At 36.5% G+C, this 22,863-nt stretch overlaps 1 protein-coding gene, 1 long non-coding RNA gene and 1 pseudogene across 5 annotated transcripts; all 3 read right to left on the reverse strand.

The window, feature by feature from the left end:
• Positions 1-7,308: 7,308 nt before the first annotated feature.
• On the reverse strand, positions 7,309-7,761 carry LOC126797232 (uncharacterized oxidoreductase At4g09670-like; annotated as a pseudogene).
• Positions 7,762-11,684: 3,923 nt separating this feature from the next.
• LOC126786852 (uncharacterized) lies at positions 11,685-15,407 on the reverse strand. Of its 4 annotated transcripts, none has more exons than XR_007671229.1 (6): positions 14,923-15,407; positions 14,632-14,757; positions 13,767-13,944; positions 13,524-13,583; positions 13,339-13,452; positions 11,685-12,823 (listed from the first exon to the last, which is right to left on the reverse strand). It is a non-coding gene; the product is annotated as an uncharacterized LOC126786852 (long non-coding RNA). The 4 variants fall into 4 exon arrangements; XR_007671230.1 differs by having other exon boundaries at positions 13,524-13,595; XR_007671228.1 differs by having other exon boundaries at positions 11,685-11,910; positions 12,263-12,823; positions 13,524-13,944.
• A 3,357-nt stretch (positions 15,408-18,764) lies between these two features.
• Positions 18,765-22,331, reverse strand: LOC126786594 (NAC domain-containing protein 54). The gene is made up of 6 exons (XM_050512454.1): positions 22,175-22,331; positions 21,133-21,416; positions 20,643-21,002; positions 20,014-20,487; positions 19,746-19,827; positions 18,765-19,586 (listed from the first exon to the last, which is right to left on the reverse strand). Exons 1-6 carry the CDS (start codon positions 22,329-22,331, stop codon positions 18,856-18,858), a joined length of 2,088 nt encoding a protein of 695 aa, XP_050368411.1. The 3' UTR covers positions 18,765-18,855.
• Between the last annotated feature and the right edge of the window lie 532 nt (positions 22,332-22,863).

Here is a 22,863-nt window from a genome sequence, read left to right on the forward strand (position 1 = left end):
GATAAATATTTAGTATTTACTATGTATTGCCAACATAGAAAACTCTAGGATCACTCTTTTCTATGCTTTAGCAACGTAGAATGAGAGCAAAAATGGCGTCTCAGAAACATGAGAGCCTGTGACTTCAATTTAGTGCCAAAATTCTCAACTTTGAGAGTCTAACATGTCAATGTCAAACTTAAGGTGGATTAGATGATCACCCATGCATAGTTGTAAAGGAGGATGAAATTTCATTTAGGTCAAAACCTCTCATGATAAGGTTTTGATGCCGGTCTTGTGATTCCAAATCACAAATAGTTTGTCCTCTTGTTTCGACTGTTTGTTGTAGTTCCAAACTACACTATATGTCGGCGAATTTACCGCATGATTCCAAACCACATTACTTGTTTGCCAAAAAGATATCGCGTTCTAAGAAAGGTGATATGAAAAATATGAGAGGGAACAGAGTCATGGAAACCCCAACCCGAATATAACCCACATATTCTTTCGTCAATCATGGATTTTCAAGCTTTGAGTCTTCAAATCTTTGAGTTTGCAATATTAACCTGTCAAAAACAATATAAATTTTCTAAAACAACTCAATTTTTTTAGAGCTAAAGTGCATGATGAAGTGTTTAAGGAGAACTATAAAGAGAGAATGGAGAGATCACCTTATTCATTGATAGGAGCCTCTATTTATAGAGGATTGCATGATACATACTAGGAAACCTAAACCTATTACTACATTGAACTTGATGTTCTAATTCCTAAGTGGAATAGACAAAGGCACAAATAGAGTGAATTTCCTAAAAGAATGAATTATATTGAAATAGAAATCAGGTGCAGATGAAAAGTAGTAAAATCTGATTTTGAGAAAAAATTTAAATAGAGGTACGTACAATAAGCAATTAGGGAGGTGCAATTAAAATCACCCAATTTTGAAAGTATTGTAGTAGGTTTCTGGAGCTCAATGGTTCTTACAAATCTCAGACATTGACAAAAATTATTGTTTTTTTGTCTGAAAAGAAATTAATTTGTATGAATGTGATTCTAAATAGAGACGTAGAAGTATCATGGAAATAAATAAAAGTTGATCGATTTTTTCCTTGTACATTGGGGAATTGATCAGAAACTTAAAGGAAACATAGTTAGGTAGTTTTATTTATTTATTCATGATCTATCATTGTGAAACTAAGAAATATCATCAGTTTTTCTTAAAGTTGCGCAACCAAGAGCCGTAATCCTCATACAATGTTCATAGCATTACGAAGGTGTGTCCAAACCCTAAAACATATGACTTCTGATTGTAGACTTTTCTTTTGGATTATACTAGTTCGCTTTATATGATCTTGAATGATCAACTTATTCAATAGTTTAATGCATATGAAGTTCGAAATCTCAAGAATTGTTTTAAAGGGTGCCATAATCGAAAAGCTCCGCTGATAAATTAAATTTGATCTGAATTTGGTTTTAGCAATCTTGGTATGGATTTTCCGTGAAGAGATGCTACTATATTTGAAGAAATTATGATGGGAGAAGAAAAATGCTCCAAAGACCAAGATATCTAAGTGAAGGTGCAACATTTACTCATATAGTCGCTCTTTCGTTCTTTATTTATTATTTCTCAGTGTAGAAATCATCAATAGATAAAACTATAGTAAAGAAGAACATCTGCTTATTGATTTTACTCGAGGAACATCAAGATTTAATGATCTTCAAGAAATCTAATGTATGATGTGATATATTACATGCTCAATGTATGTAGTTACCAGAACATGAGTAAATCAAAAGCCATCAGAATCACACCTTTACAGGTTCAGAGCCAAGATCAATGGATATCTTCACTGCATCCAATACTAGTTGCGTATTTTTGCTAATTTGTGGCAATTTTTTGTCCAGAGGAAACCCAAATTCCCTGATGCCCTTGGCAATACTTGCGAGAAACCACTCTAACTTCTTTAGGTACTACAATCCACCCAATGTGGAGTTATGCAAACTTTACACCTGATGTGAATTCAAATGTAGAATAATTCACTACTAGCGAAAGGGGCAAATGGTACAGACTGATTGGGGATGGACAGTTTATTTGTGGCCTTATTAATTTATGGAGACGGATATGTGTATTTCGTGGCAAATTTAGGTAATGGCACAACCTTCGTCCCAAATAATTCATCTATTTTTCCAATAAAGCATTTAGGGACGGAAAACTTCAATTTCCGTTTCCATTATGGTCAGAAACTAGAATATTCTCTGCATACGGAATTATATAGTCATTGCAACGGATGCTACCATTAGAAACAGATATAGACAAGTCCATGGACGTGTGGGATAGGAAAGAACTGTGAATTGTTGCAATAGTTTGGTCCAGTGGTTCCCATTGTATAATCAACTGATTCAAACTACATTCAACAAATAACTGCTGCAACAATCAAATTAAGACAACTTTCTCAAAATTCATCTTTCTTTGGTCACAAGGCACTAGTCTAATAACTAAACACGCACAGCCAATTAAAGTCTAAACTGCAAGATTGAGTTAGAGACCAAAATCCAAATAAGAATGAACTTGCTAATACATTACTGAAGGTACATATATTGGTCTCCATATAGTTGATGAAGATCCAAAAGTGTGGAGGACAAGTCATGAAAATTTGATATGCAAAAGGAGAATTGAAGTTGTTTCCTAATTGGACAAGGAAAAGATTATGGTTTGTTTTTTCTACCGTAGAATTCTTTGCGGATTGTTTCTTCAAGGATAGTTCAATGAATTTGGGAATATGTTTTCCATAAGAAATTCACATCAAATAAGAGCTTTGTGCTAGGATATCTTAGTGACTCCATTGAAGACCTTAGTGGCAACATCGACAAGCTTAGTGAAGTCGAAATACGTGTGATTACAACGATCTTAGTGAGGTTGTATCGACACTTGAAGCAACGATTTCAATGAGGTTGTTTCATACTTGATTGTGACTATCAAGTAAGAAGTATTTTTACTTTTGAGAATAATATTATTATTGATTAAGATGTAATCATTGTAATATCGTTTATTCAATAGAAAAGTAAAATTCTTCTATATATTCCGCTCCTATTACTCGTTCTTGTTCTATTTTGTATTTTCATTTGGTACTAGAACATGTCACTAGACGTACTTAGTGAAATCTATGGAATTAAAGATGGAACGTCAAGGATTGAATCAACCACCCATGCTCAACAGTATGGATTTCACTCATTGGAAGCTTCAAATGAGATCCTTTATATATGGTATTGATTTTCATGCATGGAGAATCGTTGAACGTGGATGGAAACCTCCAATGAAAGATGTTGATTCAAAAGCTACTGAGGGGTCATCCACTCGTGAATTAAAAAGACGAAAATGAGTGGACTGAAAAAGAGATTAAGGCCAGTGAAGGAAATCACAAGGCTCTTAATGCTCTATATGCATCAATGAGTAGAGAAGAAAATAAAAGAGTTCATAATTGTGTTACAGCCAAACAGGTTTGGGATAAACTTTGTGTTTTAAATGAAGGTAATGATACTGTAAAAGAACAAAGATTACATCAATATTATTCTGAAATCGATACTTTAAAAATGAGAGATGATGAAACTATTGATGATTTTTATAGTCATTTTACTGATATCTCTAGTTTGTGTGAAAGCCTTGGAAGACTTTTACAAGAATATGATATTGTAAGAAAACTATTACGGTTTCTTCCAAAGTCATACATGATGAAAAAGACAACGATTCAGGAACAATATAATCTCAACATATATTTTGTGGACTTGTTGATTGGACACCTGAAGGCTTGGGAGATGGAGCTTGAAGATGATGAAAGACCAAAAGGTAAGAATTCTAAAAATATTGTTGTAAGAGTTACAAAAAATCCTAAATCAAGATCTGAGGAGGCTGAAAATAATGAATTGTTGATTTTAGAATTTGAGAAATTTTTTAGTCAAAGAAAGCCAAATTCAAATGAACAAAATAATCAAAATTCTATGAGGAATTTTAATGGAAATAATAGGCGTTTTGAGAAACGTAATGACAATTACTCACAAAACAAGTATGAGTATGGAAGTAGTAGTAATTGTAATAAGAAGTGTTATACTTGTGGTGACATTGGCCACGTTGCTACTAACTGTGGAAATAAGAAATTTGATTCAGGTAATATGGCTTACAAATCCTCTTGGAGTGATGATGATGATAGTTCTCTAAAAAGGGACAAAACTTGTGCTCTTGTGTCTTCTTTTTCTTTAGATTATGCAGGTTCAAAAACTGAGGATGAAGAGGATCAAGAAGAAGATGGAGGAAACAGTTATGAGGATAATGAGATGTTTGAATATCAAGCAAAAGTTATAAAGGCTGCTGAGAAAATTTCATAAAAGAATGTTCTATTAAAGCAACAAGTGGAGAACCTGAAAGGTTCAAAATTGGAATGGGAAGTGGAGAAACTGAACCTGAGAAATAAAAGTGACAATGGTGATCATGTGCTTAAAATAAAATGGCCTCTATCAAAGATTCAAATGCTCTAGGATGAGGTGATCGAAAAAGACAATCGAATTGATTTATTAAACTCTAAACTTGACAAGTTGCAGGTTTTGCTTGATAGAACAGATAACAAGATTGGAAAATTTCAAAATAGTTTGAAATCTTTATCTTACATTTTGAGTTAATGGAAGAGCTACAATGATAGAACCGGACTTGGATATACTGGTAAGTCTAACTGAAATAGAAATTCTAATGTCTCTACTCATTTTATTAGTGGACAAACAACTTCGAAAGCAAGTGAAACATATGTTGGAGAACATGAAAAAACTGAGAATATTCAGACTTCCTTCAATTCAAAAGTGATCAAATCGAATGACAGATATGATAAAGATATTAAAGATATTCGAAATAAGTTAGAATAACATGGTCATTTTTTATGTGATATTTCTCACTTTGTTTGTTTATCTAAATCTTAAAAAAAAAAACTAAGCAGGATGTGAAAAAGACTCAGAGAAATCCAGGTAAGAAAGCCTTGAGGAAAAAGGAAGACGAGAGCCACATAGAAGCTTATTGTAATATGTGTTGTATTGATATAGATTATGAATCTGATGATAAAAGAAACTAGAACTGTAATTGACTTTATAGATGTAACTGCTAATCATTATATACATTTGTCTGAATTATCTGATGATGGGTTACCAAGAACTAATAATACAAATGTGCAGTCACATGGATAATCAAGAGAAGTTGATAAAAGTTTACAACCTGTAACAAAATTTCGTACAGTTTTTAAACAGGTTCAGAAAGATCATTCAACTAGAGATGTCATTGAAGAATGCGTTCGGACCAGAGGAAGGACAATGGAAATTGCGTCACACAAAGGAGAAAACGCAGAAAGCTCCGACACTGAAAATGTGGAAATTAACAAAGTTCTAGTAAATTTTATTAAAGAGAAAATTAAAGAGAAATTGCAGGTTATTCTGATGCAGATTGGAGAGGTAATCTGCAAGATCGAAAAGTACTAGTGGTGGTTGTTTCTTCGTTGGTAAGAATTTAGTTGCATGACATAGCTAGAAACAAATTTGCACTCATTGCCTACAACAGTAGCTGAATATGTTAATGTGTTACAACCCCGAAATTTCGAATGATAAAACTTGAAATCAAAGCCATAAAAACTCTAAAATAATTTCAAATATATTGAAATAATCTTATAGTAACAGTGTATCGAAACTGAGTTCATAGTACGACTCAATCGACTTGATTAATACATAATCAGTTTATAATTCAACTATTATAACAAATAGAAATGTAAAATTCTCTCAATCCTCACCACAAATAGAAGAAATAAACTTCGACAATCTTCAGAGTAAGACCTCCAATTAAGCTAATCCACACATGCAGAACTATCTCATACACCATCGAATAGGTGCACCGGGATTGTAAACACCAACCCAATAACCTTTACAACTCATATGAGTAAACCAACAGTATAACACACATCGCATATAAAAGAAAATAACTGATAATATTTAAAAATAAATGTACTCATGAGACACTGGACGACCCATCTGGTTGTTCAATAATATTAGAAAGTATGTGTACTCATGAGACATTGGGCAACTCATCTGTTTACCCAAATAACATTTAAACACGGGTACTCAGGAGACCCAGGTACCCATCTATTACCCCTCATGCAGTACGCCGACAGATACTGGGCAACCCATCTGTTACCCAATATCACACAAAAACATGGGTACTCATGAGATCCAGGCAACCCACTGTTACCCCTCATGTAGTACACCGGCAGACAGACTAGAGCTCTAACTGAATCGTAACCGACACCCGACCAAGGCTTAGTTTTGATTACTGCCAACAAAGTCCGAAGACCGGAAAATATTTCAACAAGACTCAATGTTAAAACCGCGTACAATATAACAATCAACACATGTTTAGTGTACTACAACCAAGCGACTCTTGCTCAATAATATCAATATAGTTGTCACAGTACAAACTCAATGGGAAATAAAAATGTAACAATATATAATATCGCAAAGGTGTAGAGGACAAGTCATGAAGATTTGATATGCAAAAGGAGAATTGAAGTTGTTTCCTAATTGGACTAGGAAAAGATTATGGTTTGTTTTTCCTACCATAGAAGTCTTTGCCGATTATTTCTTCAAGGATAGTTAAATATATTTGGGAATATTTTTTTTCAAATATATTTAGTTAAATAGTGATTAGAAATTATTATAGAAAAATGATTTATAATAAAAGGTGTATTCCATATTCATATGGATTTTTTCCTTTTCTATTTAACGTTATATTAGGAAGGGATTTGGATTGATTGCCTAGTCGTTCTACGGTTAAGGGATGGGCTGTTGTATGGGATAATATATATATATATATATAGGCAGTAGGTTTTGGTGGAAAAAGGAGACATAGACAAGAAAGAGAAAGGGTGAGAACAAGAGAGAGAAAATTCACATCAAATAAGAGCTTTGTGCTAGGATATCTTAGTGACTACATTGAAGACCTTAGTGGCAACATCGACAAACTTAGTGAAGTTGAAGTACGTGTGATTACAACGATCTTAGTGAGGTTGTATCGACACTTGAAGCAACGATTTTAGTGAGGTTGTTTCATACTTGATTGTGACTATCAAGTAAGAAGTATTTTTACTTTTGAGAATAATATTATTATTGATTAAGGTGTAATTATTGTAATATCGTTTATTCAATAGAAAAGTAAAATTCTTCTATATATTCCGCTGTTATTACTCGTTCTTGTTCTATCTTGTATTTTCAATTACAGCAACAAGGAGACGAGAGTTGGTAACTCACATAGTTGATTCAGCCAAAGAGCTTGGAATCAGAGATAAACTCCTTCAACTTGGCAGTCCTAGGTTGATGCAGCCACATACTGCAAGTCATGAACTGCACACCGTTGGATTGGCAAGCTTGGAGAATCTGATCAAGCTCACACACATCAAGAGCTGCTGGTTTCTCCAAGAGCAAGTGCTTCTTGAGTTCTTGTTGTGGGCAGCCAAGACAGCCCAGTGAAGATGAAGACTAGTGGGTAGAGGCATGTACACAGCGTCGACACATGGGTCATCGAGTAGTTGATCATAGCTGCCGTAGATTTTGAGGGTCTGAGAGGAGAGCCCATTGTTGGCTGCGAAGCTGTGAGCTTTGTCAATGGAGCGAGCCCATTGTTGGGTGCCAAGTTTATGGCGCGAGCTACCTTTCTAGCTAATGTTTGCACATGCCAAATATGCCAAAACGTATTTTTGGATTCTCAGACATTTCTGTGTTCTGGCTACCTGGCCTTTGTGTGGTTTCACTAAGGCTCCCTATTCTCAAATCTAGTGGTATCTAACTATCTACCAATTTTCATATGTTGGGTTTTGATTTTGTGGCTTCTTTCTTTTCCAAAATGGACCCAGATTTGAGTAGGGGTGGACAAACTGACCCGAAAACCGAAAAAAACCGGACCCGAACCCAAACCGAATCCGAACAAACCGAAACCCGAATCTAACCGAACCGAAAATAAAAAAACCGAACCGAACCGATTCTATTTGGGTTGGGTTTTGGGTTCAGTCCCTTAGAAACCGAACCAACCCGAACAACCCGAAGTCAATGGTCAACGTTACAAAACGACACCATTTTGTCATATTTATAATTTTACATTATTATTATTTTTTTAATAAAAAAAATAGTGTGGTCGGCCTCACAGCCGCACATAATTTCTAACCTAATTGACCTAATGTATAAGAGGCGCATTATTTAGCCGTCTTGCTTCCTTCATAATGCGATAGTTTTATTTTAAACCTAATATAAATGTTATGATACATTAGTTGACACTTAGGAAATCGCCAACTCTAATTCGAAATATGATCGATCGACACCAGCAGATGTGATTGGTATATATATTTAGGGACCCCGTAAAAATTTCGTCCGTTTTGGACATGGTTTGACCGTTCGTACCTACGGTTAACTAAAAAATAGGCGTTTTCACATATTGAAACCCTATTGACCGGGGCTTTGCCAAATATATTTCTTTAGTGCGAGCGCGCATGATAGATAACAAAAATTAGGTGATTTCGGATATGCAAACGGCTTTCGGCGTTCGCATATTTGTAATAGGTCCTCCCTTATGGCATAATAGTGGTGTTTTCGATTTACCAAAAATTCTGACGGTTAAATGAGGTCCGAATTGGATGAAATTTTTATAGGGTCACTAAATATATATACCGATTACATCGGCTGGTGTCGATCGATCCCTAGAAGTTTCCTTCATATAGTCGCTTCATAATGCGATAGTTTTATTTTAAACATAATATAAAAGTTATGATACATTAGTTGACACTTAGGTAATCGTCAACTCTAATTCGAAATATGGTCGATCGGCACCAGCAGATCTGATTGGTATATATATTTAGGGACCCCGTAAAATTTTCGTCCATTTTGGACATGGTTTGACCGTTCGTACCTACGGTTAACTAAAAAAGAGGCGTTTTCACATATTGAAACCCCATTGACCGGGGCTTTGCCAAATATATTTATTTAGTGCGACCGCGCATGATAAGTAACAAAAATTAGGTGATTTCAGATATGCAAATGGCTTTCGGCGTTCGCATATTTGTAATAGGTCCTCCCTTATGGCATAATAGTGATGTTTTCGATTTACCAAAAATTCCGACGGTTAAATGAGGTCCGAATTGGATGAAATTTTTATAGGGTCACTAAATATATATAACAATCACATCGGCTGGTATCGATCGATCCCTAGAAGTTTCCTTCATATAGTCGCTTCATAATGCGATAGTTTTATTTTAAACCTAATATAAAGGTTATGATACATTAGTTGACACTTAGGTGATCGTCAACTCTAATTCGAAATATGGTCGATCGACACCAGCAGATGTGATTGGTATATATATTTAGGGACCCCGTAAAAATTTCATCCATTTTGGACATGGTTTGACCATTCGTACCTATGGTCAACCAAAAAAGAGGCGTTTTCACATAATAAAACCTCATTGACCGGGGCTTTGCCAAATAGATTTCTTCAGTGCGACCTCGCATGATAAGTAACAAAAATTAGGTGATTTCAAATATGCAAACGGCTTTCGGCGTTCGTATATTTGTAATAGGTCCTCCCTTATGGCATAATAGTGATGTTTTCGATTTACCAAAAATTCCGACGGTTAAATAAGGTCCGAATTGGATGAAATTTTTGTAGGGTCACTAAATATATATAACGATCACATCGGATGGTGTCGATCGATCCCTAGAAGTTTCCTTCATATAGTTGCTTCATAATGCGATAGTTTTATTTTAAACCTAATATAAAGGTTATGATACATTAGTTGACACTTAGGTGATCGTCAACTCTAATTCGAAATATGGTCGATCGACACCAGCAGATGTGATTGGTATATATATTTAGGGACCCCGTAAAAATTTCGTCCATTTTGGACATGGTTTGACCGTTCGTACCCACGGTCAACCAAAAAAGAGGCGTTTTCACATAATAAAACCTGATTGACCGGGGCTTTGCCAAATAGATTTCTTCAGTGCGACCCCGCATGATAAGTAACATAAATTAGGTGACTTCAGATATGCAAACGGCTTTCGGCGCTCGCATCTTTGTAATGGATTCTCCTTTAGGACAAATTAGTGGTGTTTTCAGTTTACCGGAAATTCTGACGGTCAAACTAGGTCCGAATTGGATGAAATTTTTACATGGTCACTAAATATATATACTGATCACATCGGATGGTGTCGATCGATCCCTAAAAGTTTACTTCATAAAGTCGCTTCATAATGCGATAGTTTTATTATAAATCTAATATAAAGGTATGATACATTAGTGGACACTTCAGCAATCGATAACTCCAGTTCGAAATATGGTCGATCGACACCAGCAGATGTGATCAGTATATATATTTAGGGAACCCGTAAAAATTTCGTCCGATTTGGATATTGATTGATCGTCCATACTTATGGTCAAGAAAAAAGGCGTTTTGACATTAAAATCCTCATTGACCGGGGCTTTGCCAAATGGAATTTTTTGGTGCGACCGCACACAATCGGTGAGAAAAATTAGGTGATTTCATATATGCAAACGACTTTTAGTGTTCGCATATTGGTAATGGGTCTTCCCTTATGACATAATAGTGTTGTTTTCGGGTAAAAACCCATCGGGCTTGCGGGCCTCGACGAGCTTTACAGATCCACGGGCTAAATGATGAGGCATAAGTCAATTAGGTATGAAATAATCATTAGACTATTAGTTTTTCATCTTTATGTTAAATTTTGTACTTTTAAAATTAATATATAATATTACGTATTTTACATACGGGTAAAACCGAAAAAAAAACCGAACCGAACCGAACCGTACGGGTTGGGTTGGGTTGTGGGTCACAGTCTCTAAAATAGAAAAACCGAACCGAACCGAACCGAATTTAAAATTTGGGTTGGGTTATGGGTTTTGTCCAAAACCGAACCGAATGGACCCGTGTCCACCCCTAGATTTGAGTATTTTCTATACAATTTACCAAAGGTAAATCTAGGATTGCAAATCAGCCACTAGGACTTTTTTTCCTACAACCATTGTTATCCTAAGTTTTCATAATTAGCCAATTTACTACCCTATATTTCTAAAATTAACTATTTTACTAGCATTTTGTCATATCAATTTGTCAATATCCTGAAGAGTGGTGACTTCGACAGTTCCATTCATTTGTGTATAAATATGTAAAGCGCGTACCCTAGTACGTGATGACGTTCATAACGATTTTGATGAAGTTTTGACCCTAGTAGGCTAGCTGGCACCTCTAAATATGCGAAAATCTTTATCGTGACAATAACAGTGAATTTAGGCTCAAGTTACTGGCATCTCAGCATTCTCGAGATTTCACCAATATTGCAGCTTTTGAACATCAACACTACTACAAATCCCCCATTGCATACTAATAGAAACGGTGTCTATTGGGATAATACACACTGATAACAGTGTAATCTCATTAGCACCCTTGCAGTCACTATTTTTCTATAGTGTCCTATGTAGCAGGTGCTAATGGGGCAATACATACTATTAGAGCATCAGTGGCATCCCAAAGCCCAAGGCATCAACCCCTTTATTAGTGTCTATTTAGTGCCCACTGATATCAGTGGCAAAGTCGTGAGGTTAAATTAAAAAAAAATATGAGGTGCCATTATACAATCTTGTATTTATATTCAATGCCTCAAACGAGTTCAATATCATTATAGATACACCATTCAAAGTAGCAAACTTTAAAACTAAGCTAACAAATAAAACTATTACAAAGATATGATAGTTACACATCAAAAATTAAGCATCAGTACTAAGGCTCTTCCTCCCCACAGCTGCAAGCCTTCTTTGAAATGGATGACATCAATACTCACATAAGTCACAAAGCACTAAGACTGAAACAATGTATAGACAAGCAACAACATAAGAGAAGCCGCATATTATAAAATGATAGATAGCAACAGAGATCGCCTCATAAGCACCTACCATTTTTTCTATTACCTAAATCAACAATGACTAAACCCAAAAAATGATTCAAGAACTTAATATTCATCTTGCAAAATTCACAAGAATGAAACTGAGTGAGAGCAGCAAATGGAAACTCAGTAATTCAATATTTAGATATAGTATAATTGTATAAAGAAAATTAAGAAAATCTGAAGTACTAAAAGACCATGATACCATTGGAAACAATTGAAAGAAGAAAAGAATGAGACTCACTAAAGAATTATCAGATCAATAAAGTACCTCCTGGTGGTAGAACAAGATGCGAACAACCAAAACCCACATATCAGATGTAAGAATAGAGAGATTGAACAAAGTGGCTCCACTCATCTGAAACAAAAGACCTATCATAGCTAGTAATAATGAGCAGTTCAAAAAATTGCTTCACTTTCCTAAAACACTGAATGCAAGGAGCACATACTAAATAATGCCTTAACAGAAGGTGTCTTTGGCTTGTTAGTCTTTTTCTTCAACTCAGCCGCATCAAAAGTTTTCATTCATCGGTAAGAATCTTCATTAGAGATTTCAACGGATATTCAAGAATAATCATGCTATTGATTCAGATGCATCAATACTTACCAATCCCAAGCATGTGATGTTCATTGACAATACGTATAACCAACAAAATTTGTATCCATAGATGACAGCATTCGAAATGAATATAAGGTAATAATTCACAAGTCAACAGTCTACAAAAGAAAAGGCTGTCTTAAGTGGGAAAAATAAAAGATGCTTAGTAAATTATATAGTACTTGCCTTTCTCCATGGACCAGATTTTGGTGGAGTTTCTACTGAAGCCCCCAACTGCAAGCATGGAAAGCAGAATATATGCTTAATTTGCATAATGAACTCATGTAAACATAAAAAAAAATGGAAAGGGAGGGGGGATGGGAGTAATGCTTTACACTAGATTGGAACATAATTTTTGAAAGAGACAATGATAATCATTAAATCCAGGGATCACAAAACCTAATATCTTATTGACGTGTCATTAATGGTAAACATGAGCAAGCAAGTATTCTTAGTATCATTCCTGTGGTAAGCCTACTCTGATTTAATTCATCAATAATAGAAATATGCTCGGTAAGAAGGCAAAAATTTTCTGTATTCCAGTTCCCTTTTAAAACACACAATTATGGATTGCCTTTCAAGCATGCTACTCATAGTTCTCAAAAACAAAAACAAAAAGTTTATACTTTGCTACCTTCAAGCATAATCAAATTTAAAAGACTGATTAATGCCAACTGTAATAACAAAAGGATGGAAAAGAGCATTGGAGCAACCACATCGAAAAGAAATAACCATAATCATTTCCTTACCTCTTCAAACTTCTCAAAGTTTTGAGTATCTAACTCATTGTTAACCTCTGGTGTAAAAGCAGCTTCCATCTGATATAGTTTATCCTATTCTAACCCTTTAAACCATGGGCGTGCCTAAATGACAAGCCACGTGTCATCTTTAATACATTTACCATATAAAAAAAATTTTGTGTATGCATACAAACCTTTATTTCATAAGCTCCTTTAGTTAGAGAGACGTTTTAGAAACTTCAAGGATCTTGAACCTGGATTTAATCCTTGCAAAGTTAACGTGGATTTATAAGAAATTTGGAAATAGCAATTAAAAATTTCATAAAGTATTTGAACAGAATAAGTAGAAGCTCCGATTTGGAATGTTATACGCATGATACATTCTCAAACATGGGAAAAGATCTACACTAAATTGCGGGTTTAAGTATATATATGACCTCAAATGATTTTCGCTTCAAGGGAAGGTTTTGTGGCATCTTCACACTACCATCAACAATCAGCCTAGTTTCTATTTTCAAATTGCCTTGCAGCTCCTTGTTTTGCTCTAAACTCCGATGGGATTTAACTTCCTTTTGAGGTACAGCATTCAAAGAAACTTTATTTCCACCAATATTCCTACACTTAGATATCAGTAAAATTCAAAATGACGTTCAGAACATTTATAGAGAGCAACTAAAACGAGAAATAATGACAGATACATCATACTTGAACATTTTCCAATTTGACACATTAGAGTTCTTAACCACAGGTTTGTCAGGACAAAGTTTATTCCCTCTGACAATGATGATCGTTGAGTTTCTTATTGGCTCCACAGTAGGGAGCATGATCATAGGCTTTAGACTATGACTACTGAGTTTTATTGTCTTATTATTTGAGTTTAAAGGGCTCACTTGAACCCTGCAACAAATTAACAGATGGTCAGAAAGCTTATATCAACAACCAGATATTTCCATTTAAGGTTCTGTGGACAATTATGCAAGTTTCAGTGCACAAAACAGAACGAAATGTCTGTGCATGGAGAAGGTGAGCAAAGTCTCATATTTGAAGGGTAGCATCATCTGAAAGCCCCCCATTTTCAATTAATGAAAATTTCTGTCAGTCCTATCATTCACTTTACATAACACAAAACCAGTCTCTAAGTCTTCAATTTTAATACACACTACCTCATATTGCAAATGTGAGCAGACTAACGCAGTCAAATCTAAATTAATTCAATAAATAAACCCTAAGTATGCAAAACACTTAATTTCCGAAAGCCGAGTTAAAACTCACAAATTGATGAGAATAGAAATCAAAGAATACCTTCAGTGCTGCGAGAGCTCTTTCATGGAGGGCACATAACCTTGTGGAAGTCCAACGGCGGCGACAAACACCAGGAGCTCACTGCAAAGCTCCTCATTTCTCTTCGTCTTCCTCCTACGAATTCTCCTGAGCAAACCATAACTTAATGTCAGAGCGGAGAAGAAACCAGAAAACCAAATCGGAACCGGAAATAAGCGAGATTGTGAACCTGCATATACAGAACTACAGGAGTCTAACTTCAAACAGTAACAACAGTGTAAGATCAAAGAGGATCATATTGAGATGCCTCACCTGATATCTTTAAGATTTCTTCTCTGCTCACTTCCTATGACAGGTTCCTTTGCTGTTACTTCTTAGTTACACAGCTATGGAGGAGAATGTCAAGCAGCGAGCGGCCGCAAAATCAGCACCGCCGGACGACTCGCTCAGAATGGTGGTGACGATCTCACTTCTCCGATGAAAGCGTCTTCAAAGATCTCCTTCTCAGAATTCCGACGCTATCCGCTGGAAGCGAAAGGTCATTTTTCTCACTCAAACCGGCTAATTTTGACCAAAAATTGTGCCCTAATTGACTCCAATGTCCTGATGGAGCATCAGGCCAAGGAGCAAAAGCTCTCTTGAGACTCCATCAAGATCTGAAAGAAGACGAAGGTATCCTAATCTCTCTGTCTCTTCCCTCTTCATTTTTTGATTTCAGTGATTTCAAATCTGATGGATGTTGCTGATTCGGTTCCAGATTCTAATCCATCTCAGAGAGAGAGGAAGAGGATAAGGTTGGGGACAATTTTTTTTGTAATAACCCTAAATTTTCAAACGATATTAGTTTGATTTGAATTCTTTAAAATTTTGAAATTTAATTAGAATGAGTGTGAGTGGTTGCGACGTTATGAAACAAGAAACGGGAACGTTCTCAGAACGTTTAATTCGAAAAACGTTATGTTTCCGAACGAATATGTCGATTTTTATTCCGTCGCTCGTTTGTAAAAACTTCCTTCACGAATGTTGTAGAGCTCGTCAATACGAGTTCGTGGGTATGTGACGCTTTCTAATCGGATGATTTATGTAAAAGTTATTAACGTCGAAAGTTAGTTTCCGATTTGAAAACTAGTATAAATAGAGTATTTATGAGATTAGGGTTTCTATAATTGGAAAACTCTCTCTCTCTCTCTCTCTCTCTCTCTCTCTCTCTCTCTCTCTCTCTCTCTCGGTTCTCTCTCTCTCCCCGACCCTTTCCTTCCACGCCGGCGATCTCGCCGATCCGTGGTCCGTGTCACACACCGCCCCTCGCAAAAGCTCCGCACGGTTCTCCTTGCTAAACCCCGAGAAGATCACGTCCTCTCTCGTCGTCGTTCGCCACACCGACGCTCCGCAGCCCACCTGCAACTCGACGCCACCAGTTCCACCCCCGACGATGCATGTCCTCGGAGGATAGCTTGCCCTCGCCTCACCTTGCCTCCGAAGCCATCAACGACAGAAGGGAGCTCGACTCGCCGATCCTCCACGCATTTCGACGTCAGCCATACTCGCAGGTCCTCACGACGGTCCTGCATCCTTTTGAGGTAAGAGATGATAGATTAGAATGGATGTGATGTTGTTTGTTGGTTTCTGGATTGATTGTGGAGAAACCGGAAGAGAATGGAGGAGAGGGTTACCGCCGCCTAGAGGCGGCGCGTGGGGGAGCGTGAGAGGTGTAGGAGATGGTCTGCGACCGTAGGAAGGAAGAGGAGGAGATGAGGGAGAGTTTTGGGGCGGCGGTGGCGTGACACGCGCTGTGTTTGGCATCGGCGCGTGTGCCCCACGCGCGGCCTGCCGGAGGTGGCGCGTGCACCCCACGCGCCGCCACGTGCGGCGGCGTGAACAGTGATTCCAAGAAGGGTAATTTTGTAATTTATTTTTACGTACGGTAAATGTAAAAAGGTGAATTACATTCGGTAAATGTAAATTTTATTTACATTAGGTAAATGTAAATTTTATTTACATTCGGTAAATATAAATTTTATTTACATTCGGTAAATGTAAATTTAAATTACTTTCAGTAAAGATAAAAAGTAATTTTGGAAGGGTAATACGGTAATTATTATTTACTAAAACAGTACGTACATTTGAATAGTAGTTATACGTACAGAAATACGTAAACAGTATGTACTCGTACAACGATACGTATTGGTTATGTATTTGTACATTAATACGTGATTAGTACTGTGAATAGTAATCGTGAATAGTACTGTGAATAGTGATCGTGAATAGTAATAGTAACGTGAATACTAACAGTTAACAGTAACACTGAATGGTGACGGTGAACAGTAAATTCTTTTTTTATATTTTCAAGGTGATCGATAAATCGAGGAAATGAATTATCTTCGAAAATTGTGGAATTACGCTCGAGTCGATAAGGTGAGTAAAATCTCACATATTTACGAATCTACCCTTGCGGTGATTCTAAGATATTTGCAAGAGTTTTTAATATTGAAATACGACATGTATACAATATAATGGATTCTATATATATTGTATAAATGGTAATAAGTACATATATATATAATTTGCTATATTATATATTGTTATGAATTCATCTGGATTAGGTTAATTCGATGACAAGCATGTTAGTTTAATATAGAGATTGTTAAACGTTTTGTCTTCGGACGTGTTTATAAATTATGACATGTATAAGATATAATGGATTATATATATATCGTATAAATGGTAAATAAATACATATATATAGTTTGCTATATAATATACTGTTATGATTTTATTGTGATGATGTCATTTTGATGACAAGATATATCGAGCATGTGATTTTGATTTGTACAATATGATGTGAGATTATTGTACGTGATTTTTAACATTGAGATTGTTAAAATGTGATTTGTCTTCGGACCTGATGTTTGATACAATATGATGTGAGATTATTGTACGTGTTTGGCAAGTCGAAACCTAGCCTTTGGCCGGGTGAAAGTTACGATACAGTTAGAGCTATAGTCTGTCTGCCTTAGTACTGCATGTGAGGTAACGGGTGGTTATGTGCTCATGGGTACTCAGATTGTTTTGGATGTTGGGTAGCGGGTGGCTATCCAATATCGGCGGTGTATTACGAGAGGGGTAACAGATGTGTACCAGCGTTCTTGGTACCCGTAATATAAATGCATTTGGGTAACCAGAAGGGTTACTTAATTTCTCATGAGCGTTTTACTTCATATTTCTTTGGGACGACCAGATGGGCCGTCCATTGACTCATGAGTGCATTTATATTTGATGATTTGTGATTTTTCGTATATATTGATATGCGATTATATTTTCATTTTACTCATACGAGCTATAAACTTACCGGGTTTGTGTTTACAATCCCGGTGCACCAATCCGATGGTGTAGGGGATAATTCCGCAGGTGTTGATTAGTGGAGATTGAGTGGTGACTCCGGAGGCTCGAAGTCGTTCGTATCCTACTTGTGGTGAGGTTTTTAGCGTGGATTTGTGTGTGAGAATTGGTGTGGTTTTATTTGTGAGATTTGTGAGTGATTGTGAGGATTATTACATTTCCATTTTATGTATGGATTATAAATTTGGTTTGTAATAATTGGTTTGTCCGAGTTGTATTGAGAACTCAGAATTGATCCGCTGTGACATTTTAAATGATTTCGATTTCATTGAGATTATTTTGTATTTAACGACTTTCAAAATTTTGAGTTTTTAAGCTCAAAATTTTGGGGTCGTTACATTTTTCAAGTGTGATAAGCGAGAGGATAAGGCCCCGCTAATATTTTTAACACCAATAACAGTAACATACGGATTAAACAAGTATTTTTTTATTATCAATTGTATCTATTCCACACTGATGATCAGTGCGAGGGAAGAAAAACCCACTGATAGGTTTATCAGTGTGATACACTAGCCAGATCGTTGAGTTTCACACTGATGTACTGTTCAAAGTGGTTCTATTGGGGAACTTTGTAGTAGTGCAATTCATAGCAAATGTATCAGTTCAGAACTAGCTAATCCATTCGTAAATGATAGATGGCATTAACAAACCTGGTAAAAACTTCATTAAATACGTACGACTACTACATAATCTTCATCAAATCAAATAAGTTTACAACAATTTATGTCAACAGTAAATATACTTAAATATCAAGAAGTATTAAGACAACTTTAAGTTAGGGTTAGGCTGAATTATCCCCCCTCCCAAACCAAACAACTATTGTTAGAACCAAATAAAAGAAGTATTTCAAGATGTAATGATATTGTGGTTTGCCCACATGGTACAAAGAGCCAAAGAAATTGTGAGGAAAATCCCTATTTTCTTCAGAAACAAGCTACAAGTACTCCCACCTCTTATATTCACCAAGCAAACCTTTTTTTTCTTCTTGCTGCTGATGTTAGAAGCATCTTGTCCTTCCATCACAATAGCAGTGGTTGCGGTAGTGGTAGTGAAGGCATCCATGAATTTTTCATCGTCCATATGTTCCCCAATAGAAATGGTGTGCATCAACAGAAGTGTAACAGCACAAACCATGGCACTTGCCATTTTCCTCCATGGATTATTCCAATTCGTGGATGATCTTATAACTCCTACAAATTTCTCCATCACAAATTCCTTGAACATTTCGAAGAAAGAACGACCTCTAATGTTCTTAGATTTTTCTTGCGCATCATCAACTTTCTCTACCAAGAACGAGTGGACCAACACTGGGTTTAAATGGATCTGAACTGTTTCTGAAGGCATTATCTGGTGGAAAAATGTTTCTGCCACCTGACGGGTTGAGACAAACATTCCATGATTAACTTGGATTTCCTCAATGACTTCAAAGCTCGGGGAAGACGAATAATCTGTCTCTATGTTTCCATCATGGAGGAAGTTCTCATCTGGGTCATCATTGATGAACCCAAGTGAGTAATCATTTGTCTCAGCATCATTGAATTCCTTGATGATGCCACTATGGTTCTCCGTTTGAACACCTGAAAATATTATGGATTCTTAATTAGTGAAACAATTATCGGAAATAAAATGAGTTTTCTGAATCCACAAAACCACATTATTATGTAAACAATTATTTGGTGTGATAACTGGGACGAACTTTCCAACAAAAGTACGTAACTCAGGATGTTTGTCGTTACCTTGAACCTCATGCCCTTGCTCTTCCCTTCTAAAGCTTGCAATGTTTTCTATCGGAACTATCTTGTGTTCTTCTGTAAAACTCTATCAATATTCAAATAGAAGTATTTAGTATTCCTTCTAGCTAATAAAGTAGGTAGTATAAATACATGCACGCAGTCACATAAGATAGTAATTGGTTTATCATGCATGCAAATTAACTACAAATTGTTATTGAGCTGGCTTTATCATGCATGCATGCAAATGAACTACAAATGCATGCTCGCTTACCTTCTCCAAATCTTTGTCTGACATTCCTATCCACCTCAGATTTTCGGTTGTATTATCTGTCTTGAAAGCATCATCCCCAAAATCTCCGATATCAATCGATCTCATATATGAATTATCCCATGGCTTATCCACATATCTCATAGGATTCATGTCATGATGAGTTGTGATCTGATTATAGTCATGAGCATCTCTGTCAACCATAAAGCAGAAATCATTGGCTCCTGGAGCATAGTTTGCAGTAGCCCATGTTTGATCCGCGAAACTATTAGACTGGTTTATCATTTCTTGAGAAACATGCGCAACCGAGAGAATTTCTTGCAGCGCATCAGTTTCGGCACCTGTGCCCTCAACTCCAGGACCTGAATATTGCAGGTTTTTGTAGTCGGTAAACCCAACGTGAGGGAAATCCTCTACCTCTAATGGAGGAAGTGTGAGCCGATGCTGCAGCCTTGCATACTCCAATGCTATATCAACCTGCCATGACCAACAATAAAGCATTGAGTTTCTCCCGGCCATATGCAAATTATTTTGACTAGTATGTCACCGTGTTACCAGACAAGTTTCATTTACAAGTGTTTAGAGAATATCGCAAAGATAAACGGTAACAGAAGACTGAGGGTGACTAATACCTTAGATGGAGGGTAAGAAATGGCTCCCTGATTGGGAAATGAGGAATAGCTATTAAATGCATCCTTTGACAAGAACTGGCTCCATTTTCCATCTCTCCTTCTACCCATATGATCAAGAGAAGATGATGAGGATGTATGAACCATGTTTGACGAGCATGGAGTATTCATTGCCATCTGATTATTGTAACCGGAGCTCTCAAAATCTTGATCACATCTTGAATCTGAGTACAGCTCAACGCTAGACGAGTGATGGTCACTAGTAAGTTGATAATTAGTAGTACTACTTGTGCTACCATAATGCTCTCCTATCTTTGGCCCAACCGCAGTCTTCTTAAAAATACGGCAAAGCGCATATGCATCCTGCAGATATATATATATGTATATATACGTAAGGGATTCAGGAACGTTACCTAATTTTCAACCAATTTTTAACATTTGAGAATTGATCTATATATGAACTTTGAAAGGAGAACAAATTTAGAAGAAAAACCTGAACCTGCAAGCCTTGTGCAGTTTCACACTCCCTCTCATCGAGACGGTATTCATGCATAACCCAATCAGTTCGTATGCCATGGGGTGCTCTTCCTCGGTAATAAACTAGGGTTTTCTTCATGCCAACAGGCCTTGTCTGTGAGTTTACTTTGCGGTCTTTTCCGGTTGCCTTCCAATATCCAGCCTTAGTCGCTCGATTGGTTCTCGATCCATTGGGATACTTTCGATCTCGAGGACTGAAGAAATACCACTCCAGATCTTTGCTAGGTAGTAGTGACTTCCCTATGTAAACATTTTATTTCGGTTAAACTATGGAAAACAATAGCGCGCATGCTTGCAACAGCTGAATCATCAGTAATTGAATTCAAATATAACAACAGAAGTTATCAATAATTAATTAACTTAAGTTAAGGACGATCATTCGAGAAATCCCATACCCGATAAGAAATATGAAAACATCTACGTGAAGATATGAAACTCATATATATTTACACAGAAAATCTGATTACTTTTCTTCAAGTCTCCCTATAAAAGAATCTTTTTCAGGAGCTTGTTATGTATGTTATATATAATTATAATGTGTTATAGTAATATAATCAAAAGGGTATGGACGAAGTGAAGTGCATGCAAAGCATTTCTAGCTTGGAACTCATACCTCCCGCACACACAAAGCAATCCTTTAATTTCTTTTTGGATGCTAGCTACTATAGCTTTTTGACCTGGGTCTTCCATTTCGTTACACGTTCTCTCACTACATATAAGACTTGTTGTTCACAACAAAAACCCTAAAAGAGGAAGGGTCCATCTGTCGGCGTTTCTCAATTACTCTTCTTATTTGTTCTATCATATATAAACTATGAATAATATATGAAATTAACAATTAAAAGCTGAAAGGTATGCAAAATCATACACTTGGAAAGCTTAGAGCAAATGACTACCTAATTAACGTACAATTAAGTAAACGAAGTTAATGAAATATGAATAAGGGAGCACCCGAGAGCGAGCTGAGGATATTAAGAAAAGGTAATGCATAATTGTACCTGGTAAGTCCCAAGGCTCACACTTATAGAGATCAACTTCAGGGATGACCTCCAATTCGATCTTTCTGCCGTTGATCTTTCTCTTGAGGTAATAAGCAACAAGTTCTTCGTCTGTGGGGTGGAACCGAAAACCAGGAGGCAATGAAACCGGAGCCATTTTGTGTGTATCTAGTTGATCGATCGATCAACCTCGTCAAAAGAACCACCTCCTCTTCTTCTTATTCGTCCTTGCTAAAATAAAATGGGATCGACAAATAACCTGGCTGGGATGATCAAGTGCACCACAAATCTCATATTTCAGAACAGGGACTTAATAAACAAACACCTGCATGCATGCATATACGTACGAGTAATCGATGCACACAAAGGAAACACACCTTAGCTAGGCCAAGAAGAAGTTGATGGAGAAGGAGAAGGAGAAGAAGAAGAAGAAGAAGACCCACAGCTGGAGAACTGAAGGGGAGAAAGAGAGGGAGCAAAGAGAGGTTTGGAATGTAGGGGTTGCTTTGGGATTTGTTAAGAAGAGAACAAAAAGGCGCGCAACAATTAAACAAAAGAAATTAAAAGGCAATAAAGATCACCACCCCCACCACCTGATTTTATTTCTAACTTTAACTTTACACATTTGTTCTTCTTTCCCTCAACCAATCAACATCTTCATGATTCTTTCCATCGTTCTCTCTCTCTCT

This window comes from Argentina anserina, chromosome 1 (assembly GCF_933775445.1).
Source record: "Argentina anserina chromosome 1, drPotAnse1.1, whole genome shotgun sequence".
In the NCBI taxonomy this organism is placed as follows: Eukaryota; Viridiplantae; Streptophyta; class Magnoliopsida; order Rosales; family Rosaceae; genus Argentina; species Argentina anserina.